Raw genomic sequence first — 20,880 nt, 5'->3', positions numbered from 1 at the left:
TTGTAATTTAATTTGTAATTTTAATAATTTATAAATTTAATTATAATTAAATTTAATTTTAAATTATTTATATATAATTTATAATTAAAAATAAAGTAAATGAAACAATCCTTAGTTATAGATTTAAAGTAACAGCAGAAGACAAAATTTAAACATTGCCAAAACTCAGACATCTGTGAAACAGCAAGAAACATATTCAGCATATCACTAACAGTAGTACTTGAGAAGAAGAAAAAGACAAAAATAAATTCAAAGGACTAAAGAAAAGAATTAGTTCCAGAAATTAAAAAAATATATATTAATCTACGTATCTGAAAAGCTGATCCAATTTGAAATAGACAAAGTGAAAATGATCCACACCTGGAATACCATTTGATTTTTTTAAACACTTGAAGAAAAAAAAGAAAAAAAATGAGCTATCAAAGTAGAAATAGCAGAATGTGTGTCTAGTTACATACATAAAATAGATTCTCAGTAATATCAATATAACATTTGGAAGGCTGGCACTGTAGAATTGCTTTGCGTTCAAGGATACCTTGGTAAATAGTGAGGTCAGTGTGTTCCAGGCCAGCATGGGTTGCAGAAGGAAACCCTGTCTCAAAAATATGAAATGGAAAGTAAGGAAGGAGGGAAGATACAGAGAGGGAGATAGTGAACGAATGCTTGACTAGACAGATGAGTAAGTGCATAGATGGAGAAGCATGAAGTGTGCTAGTATGTCTGTTCAATAAAATTATGCAGTCTTCAAAAGGAAGGACATTTTTTTATTTGTGTTCAAATAAGATACAAAGAAAGGCCACAAACACAACGATACTACTCACATGTGCAACCAAAAATACATAAAATTTGTAAAGGCTAGGATTCTGTTCACTAGAGGTTATATGAATATATATGTGTGTTGATAATGTATGTCTGTCTCTGTGTAAGTTTATGTTCAGTATATTGTGAAAACAGAGGTATTTTTTATGGTTCATTTTTTTTTAGGTAAATTCAGATTGATAATATGGGGAAGTCTACACCTGATTATTAAATCCCATACATGATAAGAGATAGCACTTTTGTCAACTTAAAATTTTTTTACAAAAGAAATTGCTATAATAAATGAAAACTGTAGCTACAAAATTTTCTATGTGGGCACTGAAGATACGGCTTAGGTGTTAAGCAAATCTGCAGCTCTTCTGGAGGACCCAGGTTCACCTTTTAGGATTCATATCAGGGAGTTCACAACCAGCTGGAATTCCAGGCACAGGGGACCCAAGGCCTTCTTTTAATTGTCCTCACAACCACCTATTATTCCAGTTCCACGAGACATGAGGCCTTGTTCTGATCATGCACCCACATATAAGTAGATACACACATAGGCACACACACACACACTCATAAACAAAAATTGCAATGTAAGTCTTTAAAAATGCTTTAAAGTGTTAGACAAATATATAAAGACACAATTAACTGAAACTTTAATAATGTTTGTGCCACAATTATGCATAAATATTCTTCACATACTGTGTTATTACTAACATGCAAACTCATTGAAATAGTCTATTTCTTGTACATCAAATTCCACTAAAAATTGCCCACCATCTATAAAAGATACTGATCATCAGTAATTACGTAGCAACAGAAAATAAGGTTCATTTTCTCAAAATTTATTTCCCTTGTTCTGTTTTTTCACAAGCCTATTATCTGTCGTCCCCCCCTTTTCTAATAAAGGCCATTTTCTTACTTCCTTTTCAGTGAAAAGTCCGTAAAATTAATGGAAGTAAATTACAATGCATTTTATGTAGTAGTTTATAGCACCAAAACATTTATCGTAGTATAACATGACAAAACAAAGAAAATATTTTCTTTTTGATATTACATAATTCTTATTTTCCAATCCATTTTTTCTAGGTAACTGCAGATCTCTCAATAGTGTGGGGAAATTCTTATATCACCATAGAACCTGACAGCTCAGTTCCATACACTCTCCATGTATGCCCTTGGAAACGTGGAGAATTCAGAGGTATTAAATGCACAATAAAATGTTTTCATTAGGTTCATTGCTAGGAGGGAAATATGATAATAATAAATAAAACTACAATTTATTCTTCTTTTGGACTAATGATATGGGAAAAGTCTTACTTTGTAATTTCACTCTATCCAAATAATTAGAGCTTCAGGGAATGTGTTTTATGCAAATATTAACTTTATCTTGTCAAGTTCAAATATATCTGTAGAAGAAATTTCTAGAAGTGGAATACTTAGTTAAGGGTGTTTATATTTGAACCTTAGGAGATACTTTCAAATAACTATATTAATATATGAACTCTAAGGCATTCTGTGATAGTGCCTTTGATACTATAGAAATGTATATTATAAACTTTCAACCTGTACTCAGTTAACATGGAAATAGAATTAATGTTTGGTATGTATGAATTATTCTTTATATCTAATCAAGTATTCATTTATATAAATTTCCCAGTGATACTTGAGCAGAATTAACCTACTGAGGAGATTGTTACATGCTCATTCAACATAATGTTAAAAGGGTATTAAACCTATTATAATTAAGTACTTATCATCTTGTGGTCTCTGGAAGTACTGATCTCTCATCCCTATTTGCCTTGATAAAGATTATCTCTACAAAGGGTCTATTATAACATGATAAAATTTGAAAGTGTGACCCTATTTCAAGCATCTCAAAGGAGTATTATATTTTACTGTTGCAGATAAGCCAGAAAATGTGAAGTGATAGGAAATTTTAATTTAAAGTTTCATTCTGATTGTCTTTTTTTCTTTCCTCCTTATAAATCATACTACTTAGTAGATTTCTTTAATTTTAGAATTTTAATGTCTTTTATAAGAGAAAATGAGTTCATAAGTTTCACGTTAATTTGTTTAATTTCTTTTCTTTTTTTTCAAAGATAGGCTCTCAGTACATAATATGCTTCTCATTTAAACTTTGAGAATTCTTTGGTTGAAGCCACACACTCTCATACAAATTCATGTGTGTTTTCATAAATTATAATAATTCTTAATTTCCTATTATGCAGAAAACTTTGTATGGGTTTTGTTGCTTATGAAAAGAAGCCACAAACTCTTAAATATCATTGAATGTTTATAAATACCTTAGAAAAAAGGCCTTGGTCCAGCACCTTCGTGCGCACACACACACACACACACACACACACACACACACACACAGAGAAACACAAGAATTCATGCAGGCATGCACATAAATTGTCACCTCTTTCCCTTTCTACTCCACCCATGTCTCACACAAACACACTCATATAAATAAATTAGTAAACACAACAAAGTAAATCATTTGCAGAGACCATTAAGCTGCCTCAGCATATGACAACGTATGGTGGCAAGCGTGATAACCTCATATTAATCTCTGCAATCCCCATGATGAAAGGAGAGAGCCGACTGTCTTCTGCCCTGCACACACTCACTGGGGCTCATTGGCACTCATGCACATACATTTGTACTCAAATAATAACAAATAAATGTGACACATTTTAAAAATGATTTGTCCAAAGACTCTTCAAATTATTCAGCTAGAAATAAAAAGAATTAACAGGGAAGGTCAGTTTAGGCATCCTTTCCGCTGTTGTTTACAGCCTTAGCCTTGTGAATTACTGGGATTCCTAGAAAATTTCCGTGGATTTCCTAGTGCCATGTTTCTGGCTTACTCCTTAATGACTTCCTTTATCAAGAAATCTCGTTCCTTTCTCTCCCTCTCTCTTCTTCCCCGTTCTTGAGCATCCCTTTCCCTTGTTCCCTCATGTTCTCCTTCCTGCTCTACTTCTCCCCTCCCCCTGCCCTTCCACCCTCCCTTCTCCCCCACCTCACACTTCCAGTTTTCTCAGGAGATCTTGCCTGTTTCCCCTTCCCAGGGGAATCCATATATCCATGTATGTTTCTCTTAGGGTTCTCCTTGTTACCTAGCTTCCCTGGGGTTGTGGACTACAGACTGGTTATCCTTTGCTTTATGTCTGATAGCACTTATGAGTGAGTACATACTATGTTTATTTATCTGGGTCTGTGTTACCTCACTGAGGATAAGTTCCTTTTTTTTTTCTGTTTCTGGTTCTGTTCATTTGCATGCAAATTTCAAGATGTCATTGTTTTTTCCACTGAGTAGTAAGTACTCCTTTGTGTAAATGCACCACATTTTCTTTATCCATTCTTTGGTTGAGGGGGATCTAGGTCATTTTCAGTCTTGGACTATTGCAAATAATGCTGCTATGAATAACAATTTTTGGAAGCAGATACAGTGATCTACATTAAAGCACTGGGCCATGCTTCCAGAGACTACTGCAAGAGCTATAATATGAACAGAGGGATAAAGACCATGATGGGGATACCCACAGAAACAGCTGACCTGAGCTAGTGACTCTGGACTGATAGCAGGGGAGCCTGCATAGGACCAAACTAGGCCCACTGAATGTGCGGGACAGTTGTAAGGCTTGAACAGTCTGTAGGGCCACTGGCAGTGGGACCAGAGTTTATTCCTAGTGCTTGAATTAGCATCTGTTATACCCAAATACACGAAGTTCCCTCAAGGCCAACAAGGAAACCAAGTCCCATATGTAAAAGCGAAGAGCCTTTATTTTAATCAAGTTTGCAAACTCAGTCTATTCGTGTCCAAAATATTGGAATAACCGGAGAGCCTCGAGCTCAATTAGAATTTGGTTTTTATTGTAGTAAAGATGGGGATCAGGGGTTTCTGAGGTTCAGGACCTCTGAATGGCTGACATCTGTCTAGGGGTGTCTTGGTGAATGTGCACTGGCAGGTGATCCTATCTACAGTGGTTGGAATGCCAGGCATTTTTTTTTGAATGGTCTTTTCTTGGATGGGGGTTGTGTAATCTCAGGGTAAACTATTAAGAGTCCGGCCTCTTATTAAATTTATCAATGGCCGAGTTATACTCTGACAAAGAACTCCCTTTGGGTGACCTGTCCATATTTAGCTTATTATGGCTCGCTCCCACAGCATCTTAGAGCATATTCTCTTTGGCAGAATATCTTGCTTAGCCTAGACACAGGAGGGAGGACCTTGGGCCTAGACTTTGTTGACTCCCCATGGTAAGTTTTACCCTTTCTGAAGAGTGGATGGGAGGGGAGGCTGGGACAGGCGGAGGAGAGGGAGTGGGAACAAAATAACTATATAAAATGAGAAAATATTGTATTAAAATTCTTACATTAAAAAATAACTGCATTATAGAAAAACAAGTAAACAATAAATTAATACATTTAACTAAAAAAAGAATTAACAATTCTATTTAATATGTCCTCCCTGTAGCCATTTTGTTGATCTTAGTGAGGCTGTAAAATTTCAGAAAATGATTTTGACAGTCATATTTCATGAGTCACCAGAGTGCCTCAGCACACTGTATGATCTTTTGATCAGCTAGAACACAGGTTTGTTCATTGTTCTGTACTTTACCATAGCATATCGCACATAATGATAGACATGATATGATTACTGATGTCAATGAATTCAAATCTCATTGTGGGTTTAGAAATCTGTAAATTAAGCTAAAATTTGATACATGGAAAGTTTAATCATAGTTACAAGAAGCAGAAAATGGGAAGAAACATTAATCCTGAAGTGGGACTGTGAAACAGCTTCAACAGAGGGTAATGGATTGCTTAGGACCTTAATGCATTTTAAGCAGCTAATGTGATTGGGGGAAATAGTCAAGCAGTTGACACAACACTAGTGAGAACACAGTGAATATAGTTCACATAAATCAAAAAACAAATTAATGTTAAGGAATAAGTATTTGAATGGAATTCAGAATGACATATTGTTAAAAATATGTACAGTCCTTCCCAGAAGAACCATATTGTTTATACCATTGAAATGGGTACTTATGCTTCTTCATATATGCCAAAGGAAAAGTTTCTGCAGACTATAAAAAAATATATTTATAAAATAATTTTTAGTATTTCCTTGTAAAATATAAAATAATTTTTTAATAATTAGAATTATTTGAGACTTGACTTTATTCTAGAATTTAAACCAAACTACTACTTAAAATCCTTATTATGCCATGCTTTGATTTTTGACATTCTAATAATGTTGAACAGTGGTCTTTAAGCAATAATCTCATAACAGCTGAAATTGGTTTATAAAAAATTTAATTTTAGTTTGATATGCTAGAAAATATATCTTCAAAAAATACCTTCTATTTTCTCAAATAATTGCAAATTTTAGAAAGTGCAAGTCAAAAACAAAAAAGCACAGATCATATCTGTCTTACCTATTTTGAAAATGTAAAACAGACATAGAATCTTCTTTCTGCCATTATTCAGTTTCTGGAAGCTATATGTCATACATATTTCCAGAAATAAATGTAAAATCATGCATATTCTTTAAATAATACACAGAAGATCATGAAAGGCATAAAGTTACAAATTGCTGATTTATTTAAAAGTATCATGAATTCAAGTTAATTCTAATGAATTTTACTCATTTTAACATTATGAGAGCATCCCAAATTTGTGTACATTGTAACTGTGTCGATAGCAATAATAAGAAATCCATTCCTCTTTCTTTATACCCCCTCAAATACAATAATGGGTTTATAAATAAATATTTTATATATTGTACTCCTTTACCTATAGGGTTTTATTTATTTATTTATAAAATAACAAGCAGAAATGATTTGTGGATGCTGCAATATTATATTGTGATGGCAGTTTTACTCTTAGTAATAGTATAAGAGATAGTATATGAGATAGGAGATAGAATTCATTGAATTAACCATTCTCAGTTGAGATCAGTGTTTTTGAAGGTAGTAAGAATTGAAGGATTCACAGTATAATAATTTCCTCATTTTACTTTTCAGTATTCTTTTCATAGTGGTGTAGTTCCTGAATCTATATGCCTTTGTAACAATTTTATTAGACTTAGATATATGTTAATTCACCCTAATATTGAGTTTAACTTTGTTTCTGTTATCCATAGTGTTTTCTGGAGAATTAAGTAGCTTAAAAATTTTCCCCTCTACAGTTTTGCATTAGGTCAGTGTTGGGCATGCCAGGAGTCACTTTTGTTAATTTGTACCATGTCATCCATCAAAATTGTAGAACATAAAAATATATGTATATGTGTTTGAATGGATATCTGTGAACATAAAGCATAATAACCATATATACCCATTATAATAATAGGTTGTTGGATGGAATCCTTATGTAGAGAGCGAAGATCTAGATTAATAATTTAAATTGCTGAGGAAGAAGCAAACTATCTGAAGCAGTTTTCAAATTAAATTCATTGTGGTGATCTCAAAGATTATGGTGGGCTGTTGTCAAATTTATTGTTAAAGGAGCCTGAAATTTTGAGGTGCATAATACAAGAAACAGATCTAGATATGCAAAGGCAAATAAGAACAATGCTTCTATTTCTTGCAGATATTAATAAACTCAAAAAACATTTAAAAACACAGATAAACGCAGTGAATTAGTGTCATTTGTTTTAATGATATCAGGTATATTTGTATATTCCTTCAAAATGAAGCATGAGTTTGGGATAGATAAACTGATGATTATGAATTTCCAATTCTTGTCAAATCTTTATCTGCTGTCATTCAGTAATAGGAACAGAAAAATGTTTGTCTGATGATAGTAAAATGTTACGTGTTAAAAATATTGAAAACCCATAAAAACTATAATTTCTGCACAGAAGATCCCATGGACTATTCCTGCAGCTTAATTGATAATATAACACCAAATCTAGAAAATGTAATTTATTTCAAGCACTTTGTTTTATAATTTAGAGTTAAAAAATAAATACCAATTTAACACTGTAGTACAGAAAATGCAAACCGATACATGCTGCCTTGTATATAACTACAAATGAAACTAAAGCAAATCATGTGAATATATTCTTCTCTTTATTATATAGGATTTACTTGGAGATTTTGATGACTCCTTACAATATTTTAGATGCTGACCACAAATAGCCATTTAAGTTTAAATTTATTAAAGCCATATAGCATTCTTCTAGCTGCATGTTGCTAGATCTTCCATATTTTGTACATAAATATAGAAAATTACCTTATTTGCACGAACTTTGCTTGGGATAGGCATGACTCTGTTTATTATATTTGTCTCTGCTATGTGCTACTTTCTATCGTTCCATTGTATTTCATTATGTTCTAAGAATCTTCTGACTTAATATTGTGTTACAAAATGAAGTTTAAGCATTATAGGTGGCTCAGCCTTGGAAATGTATATTTAAATACCTTCACATAAAAGAGTATTTATTGAGATTGTTACATACGAGTAGATTCGAAAAAAAATGTTTGACTTTGGCATGCAAATACTGAACCTAATTTTCTTTACCAGCACTATGCGAAAATAAAAAATAAGTTGTTATGTATTTTTAAACAATCTGATAACTAGAAATGTAAATAGTTCTAAATATGTAGCGCTTGTAAATAGCTTGCCTCATCTGTGCTGAACAAGAAGAAATAAAATAAGCCATGTGATATTCTTCACAAATATTTACCCCAAATTAATATTGAAACCTTAATATATATATATAAAATGAGCATAAAATTATTAGCAATATACATTATATTTAGGTGGGTGTGTATACCTATTCATAGCACATCGCAAAACTATCACCATAATTACTTAATCATCGCATATGACTAATGGCTTCCATATTGTTCAACACAACCCTTAAACATATTGGGACCTTTAATCAGCTCTCTTGGAAAAAAGCATAGTCTATAAGCATCATAACACTTGTAAGTCTCACCCAAATAAGTGAAAATGCTTTCTTGCACGTTAATTCTTTCTATTATCCAGGAGGAATGTGAACAGTGTTATCATGCTTGGGGCACTGTCTACAACAAGGAATAATAAGGATATGAGTAAAGATGTCATCTGTAGAGTACCTTCACTGTACTGATTGTTTGATATGTACATTTTATTTTAAATTTCTTTTACATACATATATAATTATATTTTGTTACAAGATTAGCACTCTATAAAACTGTTCTCCACGGGGGAAAATGTTGCAAGAGTATGTAATAGCTTAAATTCAATACTAAGTAAAGCCTAAGAAAAATTTGATGTTTTATAGCAGTTATACTTTATACATAGTAAAACACTGCTAAATCCATTTGTGTAGTATTTATAGGTACTTGTCTAAGCTATTTGATTATGATGCATGTCTAGGAACATGTGTTTAGTCTTCAAATCCTGTGTATTGTAAGCTGATACTGAATGACCACAGCTCATTTTTTTAATTATTTTTTAAATATAAATATATTCACCCCAGTTTTTAATATTACTACCAGTTTTGAATGAGTCCCATTAACATAAAAGAAATTATAATGAATATTTCAACAGCTACAGTTTTATTTTTTTACTCTAGTGAATTTTATGACATTTATCACTTTTTACATTGTATTAGCTGAGAAATAGTCCAAATTTGCACACCACATCTAGTAAGACTATTTCATGAGAAACCATGCATTCATCAGAATCAGTTCTAGACAATGGAATGTGTGTGCATGTTGAGCTTTCTCTGCCAAAATCCTTTTTCCTGTCAAAATGCCTATCTTTGCCTGTTATTTTTCCTTCATAAGTTACTATACTTTAAAGATTTCTTGATGAGTATAACAAAATGCGGAAAGGTATAAAGTTTAAAACAACTCATTCCACAATATTAAAATAAAGAATACTCATTATTTTCTCTGTGGCAATTCAAAATTTCATTTGATCTCAATTTGTCTGAAAACCAAAACACTAGTGTTTCAAATATCTAGAACTTACTCTGTCATTTTTACCAATAGAATAACATATGTGTGCACTTCTTTACCCTAGACCTAAGACCACAGTTTGGCTAAGTGCCATAGAGATAGCATGCCAGTTTTATGATAAATGCAAAATATTCCATGTTTTAAATACTTTTTGAAAAGATGAAATTTGGAATACTGTGAAATTTGCAATTGTAGAAAACAAAATAGTTTGTAAAGGAGATAATAACTAAAAATGTTATAAATGTCTTTGGAAGAAAATAAATAAATACAATCATCTAGGACCACTAAGTTAACGAAAACTAATGCACACTAATTATTGGCCAGTTTTTCTTGTTATAGGAAGTCTGTTGAAAACTACTATTAAGAATTTAATAGTGTATTGGGAGAAGCGGGATCTTTAAGAGGTAAAGTCTAAGAATTTTAAGGTTCATGAAAATTTGCTCTCAAAGGATGCCCTCTTCCTCCCTCTCTTTCATACCCAGAGAGATGGATGATGTGGTTATTCCCCACATCTCTGCCATGACAAGCTGTCCCCCCATCTGAAGCTACATGGTCAGTTGACTATGGACTGAAATCTCCAAGACTCAGACTGTTCTTTTTATAAATCAGCACACTAGTGTATCAGACAGAACACATTTTAGATTAAAGGATAATAAATCCTTCAGTCTGCTAAAAACAAAAAGGAATTTAATAGTGTTTCCTTAAAATTTCCATTAAACTGTTCTATAACCTCATCATATTTGGTATGTAATTCATAGTAATTTTGATGCTTGAGACTATTCCATATACTCCTCCCTTTTAAACTAACATCCTGGACTTATGTGTTACAGGTGCAATTACATTTACCGTTAAGAGAAGAGATGAGGAAGAGTCTCAGGAAGAAACAGATCCAGAGAAAGACATCTCTTCACAGGACACACCATCAGATCCATCTACCATTATTTTTGAGGAATACTCAGGTAAAATTATACTAGTGAGCTTTATTATTGCACCCTGGAAATTCTGATCATCATGTCCCTTTAAATATACACTTATGCGCATAATACATACTGCAACTTGAATTGCATATGCCTGTCAGAACATTGTATTATTTCAGATTTAATTTTATATGGTTTATTTTCTACATTTCTGCTGCTGTAACATAATAAGATTATTATAACTTACCACACAGGTTGTCTATATTTGCATTAGTGCTAAGTTGTACAAATTTTTGTGTTATCAAATAAGGACTATATACTAGTTTCTGATAAGTTATTAATGAGTATATTGTCTTAATATTGTCGTAAACTTTTCTTATTTCAATATAGGATATGTAAGCAGTCTTTCTCATATGAAACAAACTTAATAATATTGTATTATTATTCTTATAAGCTTAAGCATTGTGAAACATTTTTAGAAGTTCAAAGAAGAATGTATAAATAGAGAATTGTAATACTTAGAGTGTGTTTCCTGGAAAATGAGTTGTGTGAGTGTCAGGGTCATAAGAGGGTGTTGGAGAGGCATGAACCCAAAAATATAAAATTCTCAAAGCAAAGAACCATACCAAGATGATGTTCTTTTTTTTATTTCTTTTTCTTATTCTTCCCTCATACAATACATTCCAACTGCATTTCTATTGCATGAATTTTTATTGTAATTCTTTAAATAAAAGTATTAGTAGTAGATGTCTTTCTGTCTGTCTCTCTTTCTATCCACATGCATATGCACTGCACACACACAGACATACACACACACACACCTTACACATATTATAAGCACACAAACATATACACCACACACATATCATACACATACACAACCTCCCTGAGAAAACACACACACACACACACACACACACACACACACACACTGTACCCTATGTGTTACAGGTGGAATTATATTTCGTGTTAAAATCAGAAGATTCTCAGGAAAACACAAATCTGGAATAATCTCTCCTCTCCTCCCCTCCCCTCCCCTCCCCTCCTCCTCCTCCTCCTCCTCCTCCTCCTCCTCCTCCTCCTCCTTCTTCTTCCTCTCTCTCTCTCTCTCTCTCTGTGTGTGTGTGTGTGTAAAATAAGAACCTATCTGACAAAATGTGTTGGTGCCGCATGCATTTAACCCCAGCTCTTGGGAAGCAGAGAATGGCAGATCTCTGTTAATTTGAGGCCAACCTAGTGTACAAAAAAAGTTCAATAAAACAAAAAACTGTGTAATGCAGCATTGTATGTCATTCATTATCACACGAGGTCACAAAAAAGTGTTTTTTAATACAATACATTGCAATGCCATGCAAAGTAGTATATATACATGGAGATTTCAGAAGAAACAGACATTGATAATACCATTATTATAAGCCCTAAATTTACAGATAAACTGAAAACAAAAGAAAATAGTAGCTTAACTATGTAATTCCATTTAGAATCATAGTTCCTGATTTTTTTTTCCTTTGGAGCCTGTCCTGGAACTGGCTCTTGTAGACTAGTTGGGCCTCGAGCTCACAGAGAGCTGCCTGCCTCTGCCTTCCGAGTGCTGGGATTAAAGGCATGCGCCACCACTGCCTAGCTAGTTCTTGAAAATTTTTAAACATAATATTGTGACTATGCATGAAATTTACTCTTCACCCTGAGGTAACTCAACATTAGACTACCAAAGAATCCAGAAATGTGAAGCTATTCAGATGGAAACAACAGGAAAGAAAGAAAATGAATTTGATGCGAGTACAGAACCTCTCTGTAAAGGGACTTTGTGGCTGATTCAGATTTGTTTTGATGCCAGTATCTGTATATCAACAGTGGCATTATTTTCTGCTCAAAAGGAAAACTGGGAATGCTGACACAAACATCGTCTCACTACTTCTCCTAAACCTCTTTCTAGCTTTTTATTTTGAGTTAGATTGCAAAAGTTTTAAAAACTTCCATGATATCTGAGCCTCATAGTCCTGACCATGTCCTTAATTTAAATCCGTATAAGACTACAAATGAACTGTTCATTTCAATGCATTATTTACTCTTCTTGGTATGCGTTTATGAATGTTTTAGAAGGTAGGGTAAAGTATTTTTCATTCAGACCATTAATGCTTCACTTAAAAGCTTCTTAAGTTTGTTCGCTGGAGAAATGAATGAGTTACTGGAACAGGCATAAAGCCTGGAGCATTGCCTGGCCATATACAATGGGGATTCTCTTACTGCTCACCTCTGTAATACAAGCAGCTACTGGATGTTGAATGAATAATAAAAACCAAGAGACAGATACTGGGGTTCAAACTGAAGTTCAGAAAAGCAAATCAGCCAACTACTAAGTCTTAGCTCTACTTCAAACCAAAATGGGGGACCTGCCTCCATGAATCCTCAGACTGAGACCGTATCTGAGACCTGTCTCCTCCCGTTTTATATTCCTCTCTAGTGCTGGAATTAAAGGCATCCACCACCACTGCCCGGCCTCTGTGGCAAACTAGTTTGGCTGCTGGGATTAAAGGTGTGTGCTACCACTACCTGGCCTCTGGCTGTTTGCACTCTGATCTTCAGGCAAACTATATTTATTAAAACACAAGTAATATACCACTATACTTGATGTTCTCAGATTTCCTGCTAAGTCCAATAAAAGTAAAATAGGTGCCAGCCATGGAGGTGCATGCCTATTATTTCAGAATTTGTAACTCTGGAGTATGAGAATCATGGGAGTTTAATGGCAACCTGAGCTACATAATGAGTACAAGGAAAAGGAAACTAAAAGAAAAGGAAGTTCAAAGTGGTATGTTTATGGTTGTCATATTTGTGTAGAATTCTGAAGACTCTAATAAGTGCTTGTCTGTTGTTGTCTCTATAGTTTTTGTTTTTGTTTCTTTTTTTCAGATGAAAAAGTTAAAAATTTAAAAATCTGGTATCATCTCGATATCCATAGCTTTCCTGGACCTCCTGTAGACACAATTGAACTTCACTGTATTGCTCTGGTAAGAGCCCAGAAAATGTTCATGAAGTGCCATTTGGGAAACAGAGCACTAAGTTTCTATCCTTGAAACATACACTCCAAAGAATATACTGCAATTAATCAGTCAGAGCTTTTCTAGGCCTTAAATGCTTTGGAAAATATCTTTTAGTTATAGGGCATTTTTTTTTTTGGTGACTTCCCTACTTTGCATTCTGCCTGCACATTTCAAGATTTGTTAAGTAAATTTAACTTTACCCTATCTCCTTAGTTTCCATATATGTGGTAAAATAGAATTGTGCCCTCTAGACTCCTTCATAAATTCTTCTCAATATCTACAGTATCATGTTTAGAGTCCTAGAGACTTGGGAGTGCTGGGATTAAAGGCGTACTCCACCAGTGCCTGGAAGATTTTCTTATCTTAAGTTATTCATGTGTTAACAAATCTATTCTCAAAATCATTTAATAGTTTCAAACATCAATAGTCTATATTTAAGTGAAGCAAGTTGACATTAATTGCTAATAATAGTTTACTTAGATATAATCAATGTATTATTAGCATACTGAAATTTAAATTGATCAGTGTTATTTTGAATTAATTTTGTTATTTTAATTAAATTTGAATTGATAAGTGTTATTTTTATGCAACCTTAAAATTCACCTCCCAATAATATAAAGAAAATATTTCTAATATTTTAAGTCTATAAGTTGATTATATCCCAAGGTGTCTTCTGGATAAACCTTCATTAAGGCATAGGAAATAGATGATGAAAATGTTGAAATGCATTCAAATGTAGCTTGCAAAAGTATTATCTTCTAAGTGGAAAATTATCTATCTTGAAGATAGGATGATTTCAGTCAATGAACATGTCCTATTTCGTGGCCTAGTATTTTATAGAGACTTACGTAAAAGAGTATTTTTCTTCATTTCATCTTTTAAAGATTTGTTACTTTTTATTTTATAAATATGATTTTTTATATACATGCATATACATTTGTCACTGCCTACATGCCTGGTGCCCTGAAAGCTTGAAATGTGTATTGGATACCCAGGAACTGGAATTCAGGATTGTTATAAATTGCTATATAAGTGCTAGTTACTGAACCTAGGTCCACTGCAAGAGTGACAGTTGTTCTTAATTACTGAACTATCTCTCCAGGCCACATAAAGCTTATTTTTAAACAGCACTTTAATCATACAACCTCTTGATGTGTAAAATGATCACTGGATTAGAATTTCTCTCCTTAAGAAGACATGGTAGAAAAAATTTAGACAATTAAAAAATTAGGAATATAAGACAGTACCTTAGAAAGGGAACCATTGGCTTACTTGCTGAATATTTGTTTTGTATGATTAGGAAGATAAGTTGGAATGTGTAAAAATTAGGAAACATACATGCAAATCTGAAAGTCACAAACTCCTGTTCACATTCTCACTAAAATGTTCATAAGGCGTTTTTATTTTCTTGCAACAGTTCCTCTCCATGTAAAAAATACTAATGAAAAAAATTGATATTTGTTTCATAATGTTCATTTTTGAGTGTGATACAATGTTTCACAGGTTAGGAATACCACAATATTTAAGTATTTCATATAGCTATGTAAAATTTTTGAACACGTAAAGAAACTTCTATGTATCTCTTACATTGAGGCATTTCATGTTTTCTTTTTAAACTTATTATTTCCCTTTCATGAGTATATTGCTTTCCTCAAGTATTATAGCTATTTACTATATTGCTCCACTTGTAGTTACAGGAAGGTTTTTGTTTTAATTAAATACTCATTTTCAACTGAGGCAGGTTGAAAGAGTTTTTTAAACTAAGTCTATGTTGGTTTGTATTGTTGAATGATGTTGCTTCTAGTTCATTATGTTTACCTGACTTTCTAGCCATAAAATTTTATACCTTCTTTAACTTTCCTATACAGAGACTAGTTTACTAGAATTGCTCCTTTTTAAATATTTACACAGGAAAGCCTTTTCGTGATATTTGAAGTAGATGCTTAGTACTTTCATGTATATGCAGAAAATTGTTTTCATAACATAAACATTACTTTGCCATATTTTAAACTACATTTGTTGGTTTGCTAACTCATTTGTGAAATGTTTTACTTAAACCTAAGATCATAAGATGTAGCAATTGTAATTCATAATAATAAGACATCTCTCATTTCCAGGGCTTTCTCAGCTGTTTTTGATTTTAAAGTACTTTCCACATTTTTTAGACAAGAATGAATAATCTAATATGTCCTAAAATGAAATCCATATAATATTTGTATTCTAAAGGTCTTTATGTTACTGCTTACTATACGGTGAATGAATCATGCAACAGATTGTATTCTCAGTAAAAGACATTAAATGTGAAGACAGTAATTTTGATGATTTAAAGTATTTAGGCTATGTTTTTTTGAATTAATAGACAAACAAAAAATAAAACCCCTCCTCTACAACATATATTGTAAATACAATATAACTTGAATATGGGAAAATAAGAGTAAACTATTTTTGTCCTAGTGACTTTAGAAAATCTAGTAAATATCTTATGAAAATGTGTGTGAATAAAACTTTATGTGCTGCACATAAGAAGGGAATTCTAGAATGAGTTCAAAATGGAAGAGTTTAATTATTTTTTTAGCAAGTTCAGGTTTTTAAAAATAATGAATAAAGATTTCCTAAGATTTAATATCTCACTTTGGGAATTTGGAGGAAAAAATGCAGCTATTTTGAGACATCCCTATCCACAATTGAAAAAAAAAAACTACTCTGAATGGAAAAAGAAGGAAGGTTTGAACCTGCCCATCTCTTCACCTTTAAAATCTTCAAGTGGGAAGTATATGTGAACTAGGTAACAATGTTACAATTATCTGAAAGACTATAATTTTAATTCTGAATACAGAAAGTAATACCTATGCACTGTGTATGTTTCAGGTTGGATTATGGATTGTGAGGTGAAAGGGCTAAGATAGAATGAGAAAATACAGTGGCATACAGATAAGAGCAGCAAAGAGATGACAATGACATTTCTAGTCTATAACTGCCTTCTTCATTTCTACAACTTCCAAAGTACTGTAACTAACTTCAATTTAAGAAAATTATAGGGGTAGATTGTAGCTATCATTTCTCTGAATTGCACAGTTCCTTCAAACTGCCCAAAGTTCCATTTGTCTATTGACTTGGTGATGTTTGCAAATTGAATAAAAGTGGAGTTGAAAATTTCCTGAATGAAATGTTACCTAAATTAGTAGTATTGCATGATTTCCATCTCAGATATGATCATTTTATAATGAAATCGTGATCATCTTTTGATAGAGGATATGGTGAAAGCTATTTCCTGTTACTTTCTGTTAGATTGACTCAATTGTTTATATACAAAAACATCTTTACTTGAGCCCAGCAAGGAGTAATGAAGTTTTCAGTTAAAACAGTTGGTGAGGTGTTTAAGTTCTGCTCTGATCTCAAGTTACTGCCTTCAATCAATACCTTTCAAACAAGGCAATCTAGACAATCTAGTTCAGGTGTGTCGTGTCAGATTTTCAAATGGGTACTTCTAAGTATTGTGAGTATTTGGTATCTCAGGAATAAGGATAATTACATTTATATACAAGCATAGTGTCTTCTCATAGACCACATCTTTCACGAATACTTATTTTGTGTTTCTAATATTCATAGCCCTACTCTAGCTAGAGAGTAAGAAATGGTCACAAACATTCCAAGTATAGTCCCCTTAGGCAGGAAATGATAATTCTCATATAGCTAAAAAACAAACAAAATAATTTAAATGAGAAATTTCTTAGGAAGTTTTTTATTGTCTTAGATATTCAGATAAAAATCATTAACCTCAGAAACAGATCCTTGTATTTCCTATTACAATATGTTTTGCTGCATCGTTTGTCCGAGAATCACTACGTGTATTAGAAATTATTGCAGTATTTTTATCATTACAAATAAACCCAGGGTTTCAAAAGTTATTAATATAAGGTATACTGATTTTAACAATCTTGTGCAAATATTCCTGAGTCGTGTGTAGACATCTTCCATTTTGTAATTTTGGAAATCAAGTTCCGACCATTATATAATTCCTTCATCTTATATATCAGATGAAAGAAGTTAAAACAGAAATGTTCTACTAGTTTTGGATTGCCTTGCTATATAAACCATATAATGATATCACTCACATAGCATTAGAGGGAACAAGATACCAGTGTGTAAGAGGACCTAAGAGATACAACTTCTGATTGTTCTTCTACTGCCCAGAGACTTGAAACATACTATGAGTAGGAGCACAGACATTTAGTGCAAATAATTTTATGGCTGATCAAGGGAGATGAGAAGTATTTACCCATTTCTAGCCAATAAGCATGCAACCTATAATGCAGTGAAATTATGTTTTCCTCAATGATGATGAGATGACAGTTTAATTGTCCTTCTTTTGGTGATTAAATTAAAATGTAATGCAAAATAGTAAGAATTTAATAAGTCAAATTGAGAAGGTTGAATAGCAACAATTAATCCTCTTTCTTTTTTTTTTCTCTTGTGCAACCTGTATCTTGTAAACTGACAGTGTTATATTGAAAAAATAATTATAGGAGGAAATGCAGTTGCATCCTGGGTATTGAAAAGAGTGGATCTTATAAACCCTCTTCCCCAGACTGAGAAACTTCTAGGTAATCCTGAGGATTGGAAATGGGATCAAGAAATGGAATCAAGTAGAAAAAATATTGACTGAGTTTGAATTGTCTTAAATATAACAAAAATAGCACTTTCTATACTGGGAACTATTTTAAGAACACTACACAAAGTTGAAAAAGGCAGATTTCTTCATGGATTTGGATAGCAATAATCAGTGAAACTTGTCAACTGAGGTAGTAGGTTAATAACTGTTGGGGTGGTGGAGAGTCGGTTTTCTTTAGCCCCTTGTAGATTGTCCATCCTCCTGCGAATTGATCTGCACCCGTGTACATATGGACAGCACTAGTTAGGCACATTCAGGAAGAGTAGAAAAGGAAGAAGAGGAGAAGTTAGATACATGAAATTGTAATGGGGACTAGGTTCAGGTTGTGCGAGGATTTGTATGGAAAAGTTGGGTGGGTATAATCAAAATATACTGTAGGTGCACAGCTGCCTTCCAAAACACATTATATATGTGCATAAATCACCAAACAACAAATTCAAACATTATGCTTTTAAAAACAGTGGAAGTTGTCACATTGCAAATCACCAAATTTAGTCCACCCAGTGTACACCATCACTGTTACAGTAAAGGAGCAGATAAATTTAGAAATTACTATCTCTGTAAATAAAGCAATTTTGGGTGATTATGAAGATAATTTGAAGATTTGTGGGAATGCTCCCAGATAGAAGTACAAATAAATATATAAACACAGGGAACAAACTTAACTTGACAGGAAAGGATGTGGGAGCCCAAATATTAAGGGGAAAAAAAGAGGCATGTGGAATTGGAGTATGAACCAAATAATTGGTAGGAAGATCACGTGACCAGTGAATTTCCTCATGGCCAGATCTCAGAGAGATTCAAAAGGCATGGCAGATTTTATTCCATATGCTGCCTGGCCAGAAGAGCATGTAAAAAGAATTACTTGTTTAATGATGTGTGTAAACATCTTGAAATGTTGTTTTCATTGTGACAATTAGTAAACTTATAAATGAAATCTACACTAAAATTATCTTACATTTATCTAAAATCTTACATGGGTATTACTTGCCTCTGAAATGGTTCATAAGCAAAGTTTATATTAATGTATTTTAATAGTATTCTAATTTTATATCGATACTTCTCTATAACTTTAAATCACAACATATATTTTATGATTTCCTCTATTTTAATGTTTTTATATTTCACATAATTAAGTATGCATATGAAGGCAATTTTTAACATACATTATTCTGGCTAAAATATTGCTTAAGGACAAGGAAGATAAAAGTGTTGAATACCTTATAAAGGAATACTCTATTGTTGAACCTAAAATAACTTGTGTGAAGATGAAAGATAGCTTTAGAAGTCTCCATGTTCCCTCATTACTATTTAAGTTGAGTTTCAAAAAAAAAGTAGTCAAAACAGATTTATATTTTATTTTGCATACTCATCAAAGTAGAGGACTATGTCTTTGGCAAGACAAATAACAGCCAAAGATTTAAACTTTTAAAACAGTACTTATATAAATTTAAATCCTCAAGTATAAAAGTTAAATTTTTCATAAAAGTGATTGCATAATATGGTGGGATACGTTGAACAACAAGACATTAAGCATTTTGTGGTTGTTACTTTCTTTGTATATTTTTTAGACATGGGTATACCAGGCTTATATCAAACTCTCAAAATCTTTCTGCCTCTGTCTCCTGTGTATTGGGGATGAAGTCCTCTGAAACCATGTACGATGGTAGTAGTAGGAGCATTGGTGCTGCTTCCCCGGCACCCAGCCGCCCACATGGCTAGCTCTAGCTTATGCCCGAAATAATTACACGGAAACTGTATTCTTTTAAACACCGCTTGGCCCATTATATCTAGCCTTTTCTTGGCTAACTCTCGCACCTGGACTAGCCCATTTCATATACTCTGGGTAGCCCACGAGCTGGCTTACCAGGAATGATCTTAACCTGTGTCTGCCTGGAGTGGGAGAATCATGGCGATTCTTTGACTCAGCTTCTTTCTCCCAGCATTCTGTTCTGTTTACTCCTCCCACCTATGTTTTAACCTATGAGGGCCAAGCAGTTTCTTTATTGCTTAACCAATGAAATCAACAGATTGATATATGACACTCCCACATCATACGATGTTACTTTATATTATGTTATTAGAGCCAAATGATGATGTATTTTCAGGAATTATTCAAAATAGCCAAAGTTCTGACTCAAACGTGTTTATTATCTCAAATATTAATGAATGATAAATTTATTATCCTATTAAACATATCAGCCATATATAAAATACATAATTTATATTCATAAAAGGCCTTATAGCTATAAAATTAAGCTTAATTTTCTGAATATTTTCATGTATTATTAACTACAAATATCCATATAAAACCATGCTTTTAAATTGCCACATATAAATTTTTTTATTGAGTTTGAAATTTCAAGGTAAATTTTATAAAATGAGCCGGGCGGTGGTGGCGTACGCTTTTAATCCCAGCACTCGGGAGGCAGAGGCAGGCAGATGTCTGTGAATTCAAGGCCAGCCTGGTCTAC

General features: G+C 32.9%; 1 protein-coding gene across 1 annotated transcript in view; it reads left to right on the top strand.

Moving 5' to 3' along the window:
• Positions 1-20,880, top strand: part of Cfap47 (cilia and flagella associated protein 47) — a 279,387-nt gene that overhangs the window by 184,901 nt on the left and 73,606 nt on the right. The window contains 3 exon segments of the mRNA XM_041642780.1: positions 1,894-2,005; positions 10,604-10,732; positions 13,604-13,701. Coding sequence (XP_041498714.1) covers positions 1,894-2,005; positions 10,604-10,732; positions 13,604-13,701 — 339 coding nt within the window.

This window comes from Microtus oregoni, unplaced genomic scaffold (genome assembly GCF_018167655.1).
Source record: "Microtus oregoni isolate MIOR12 unplaced genomic scaffold, Mior012 000079F_003, whole genome shotgun sequence".
In the NCBI taxonomy this organism is placed as follows: Eukaryota; Metazoa; Chordata; class Mammalia; order Rodentia; family Cricetidae; genus Microtus; species Microtus oregoni.
Note: the sequence above shows the minus strand (reverse complement) of the source record. Positions and strands in the feature narration are given on the sequence as shown.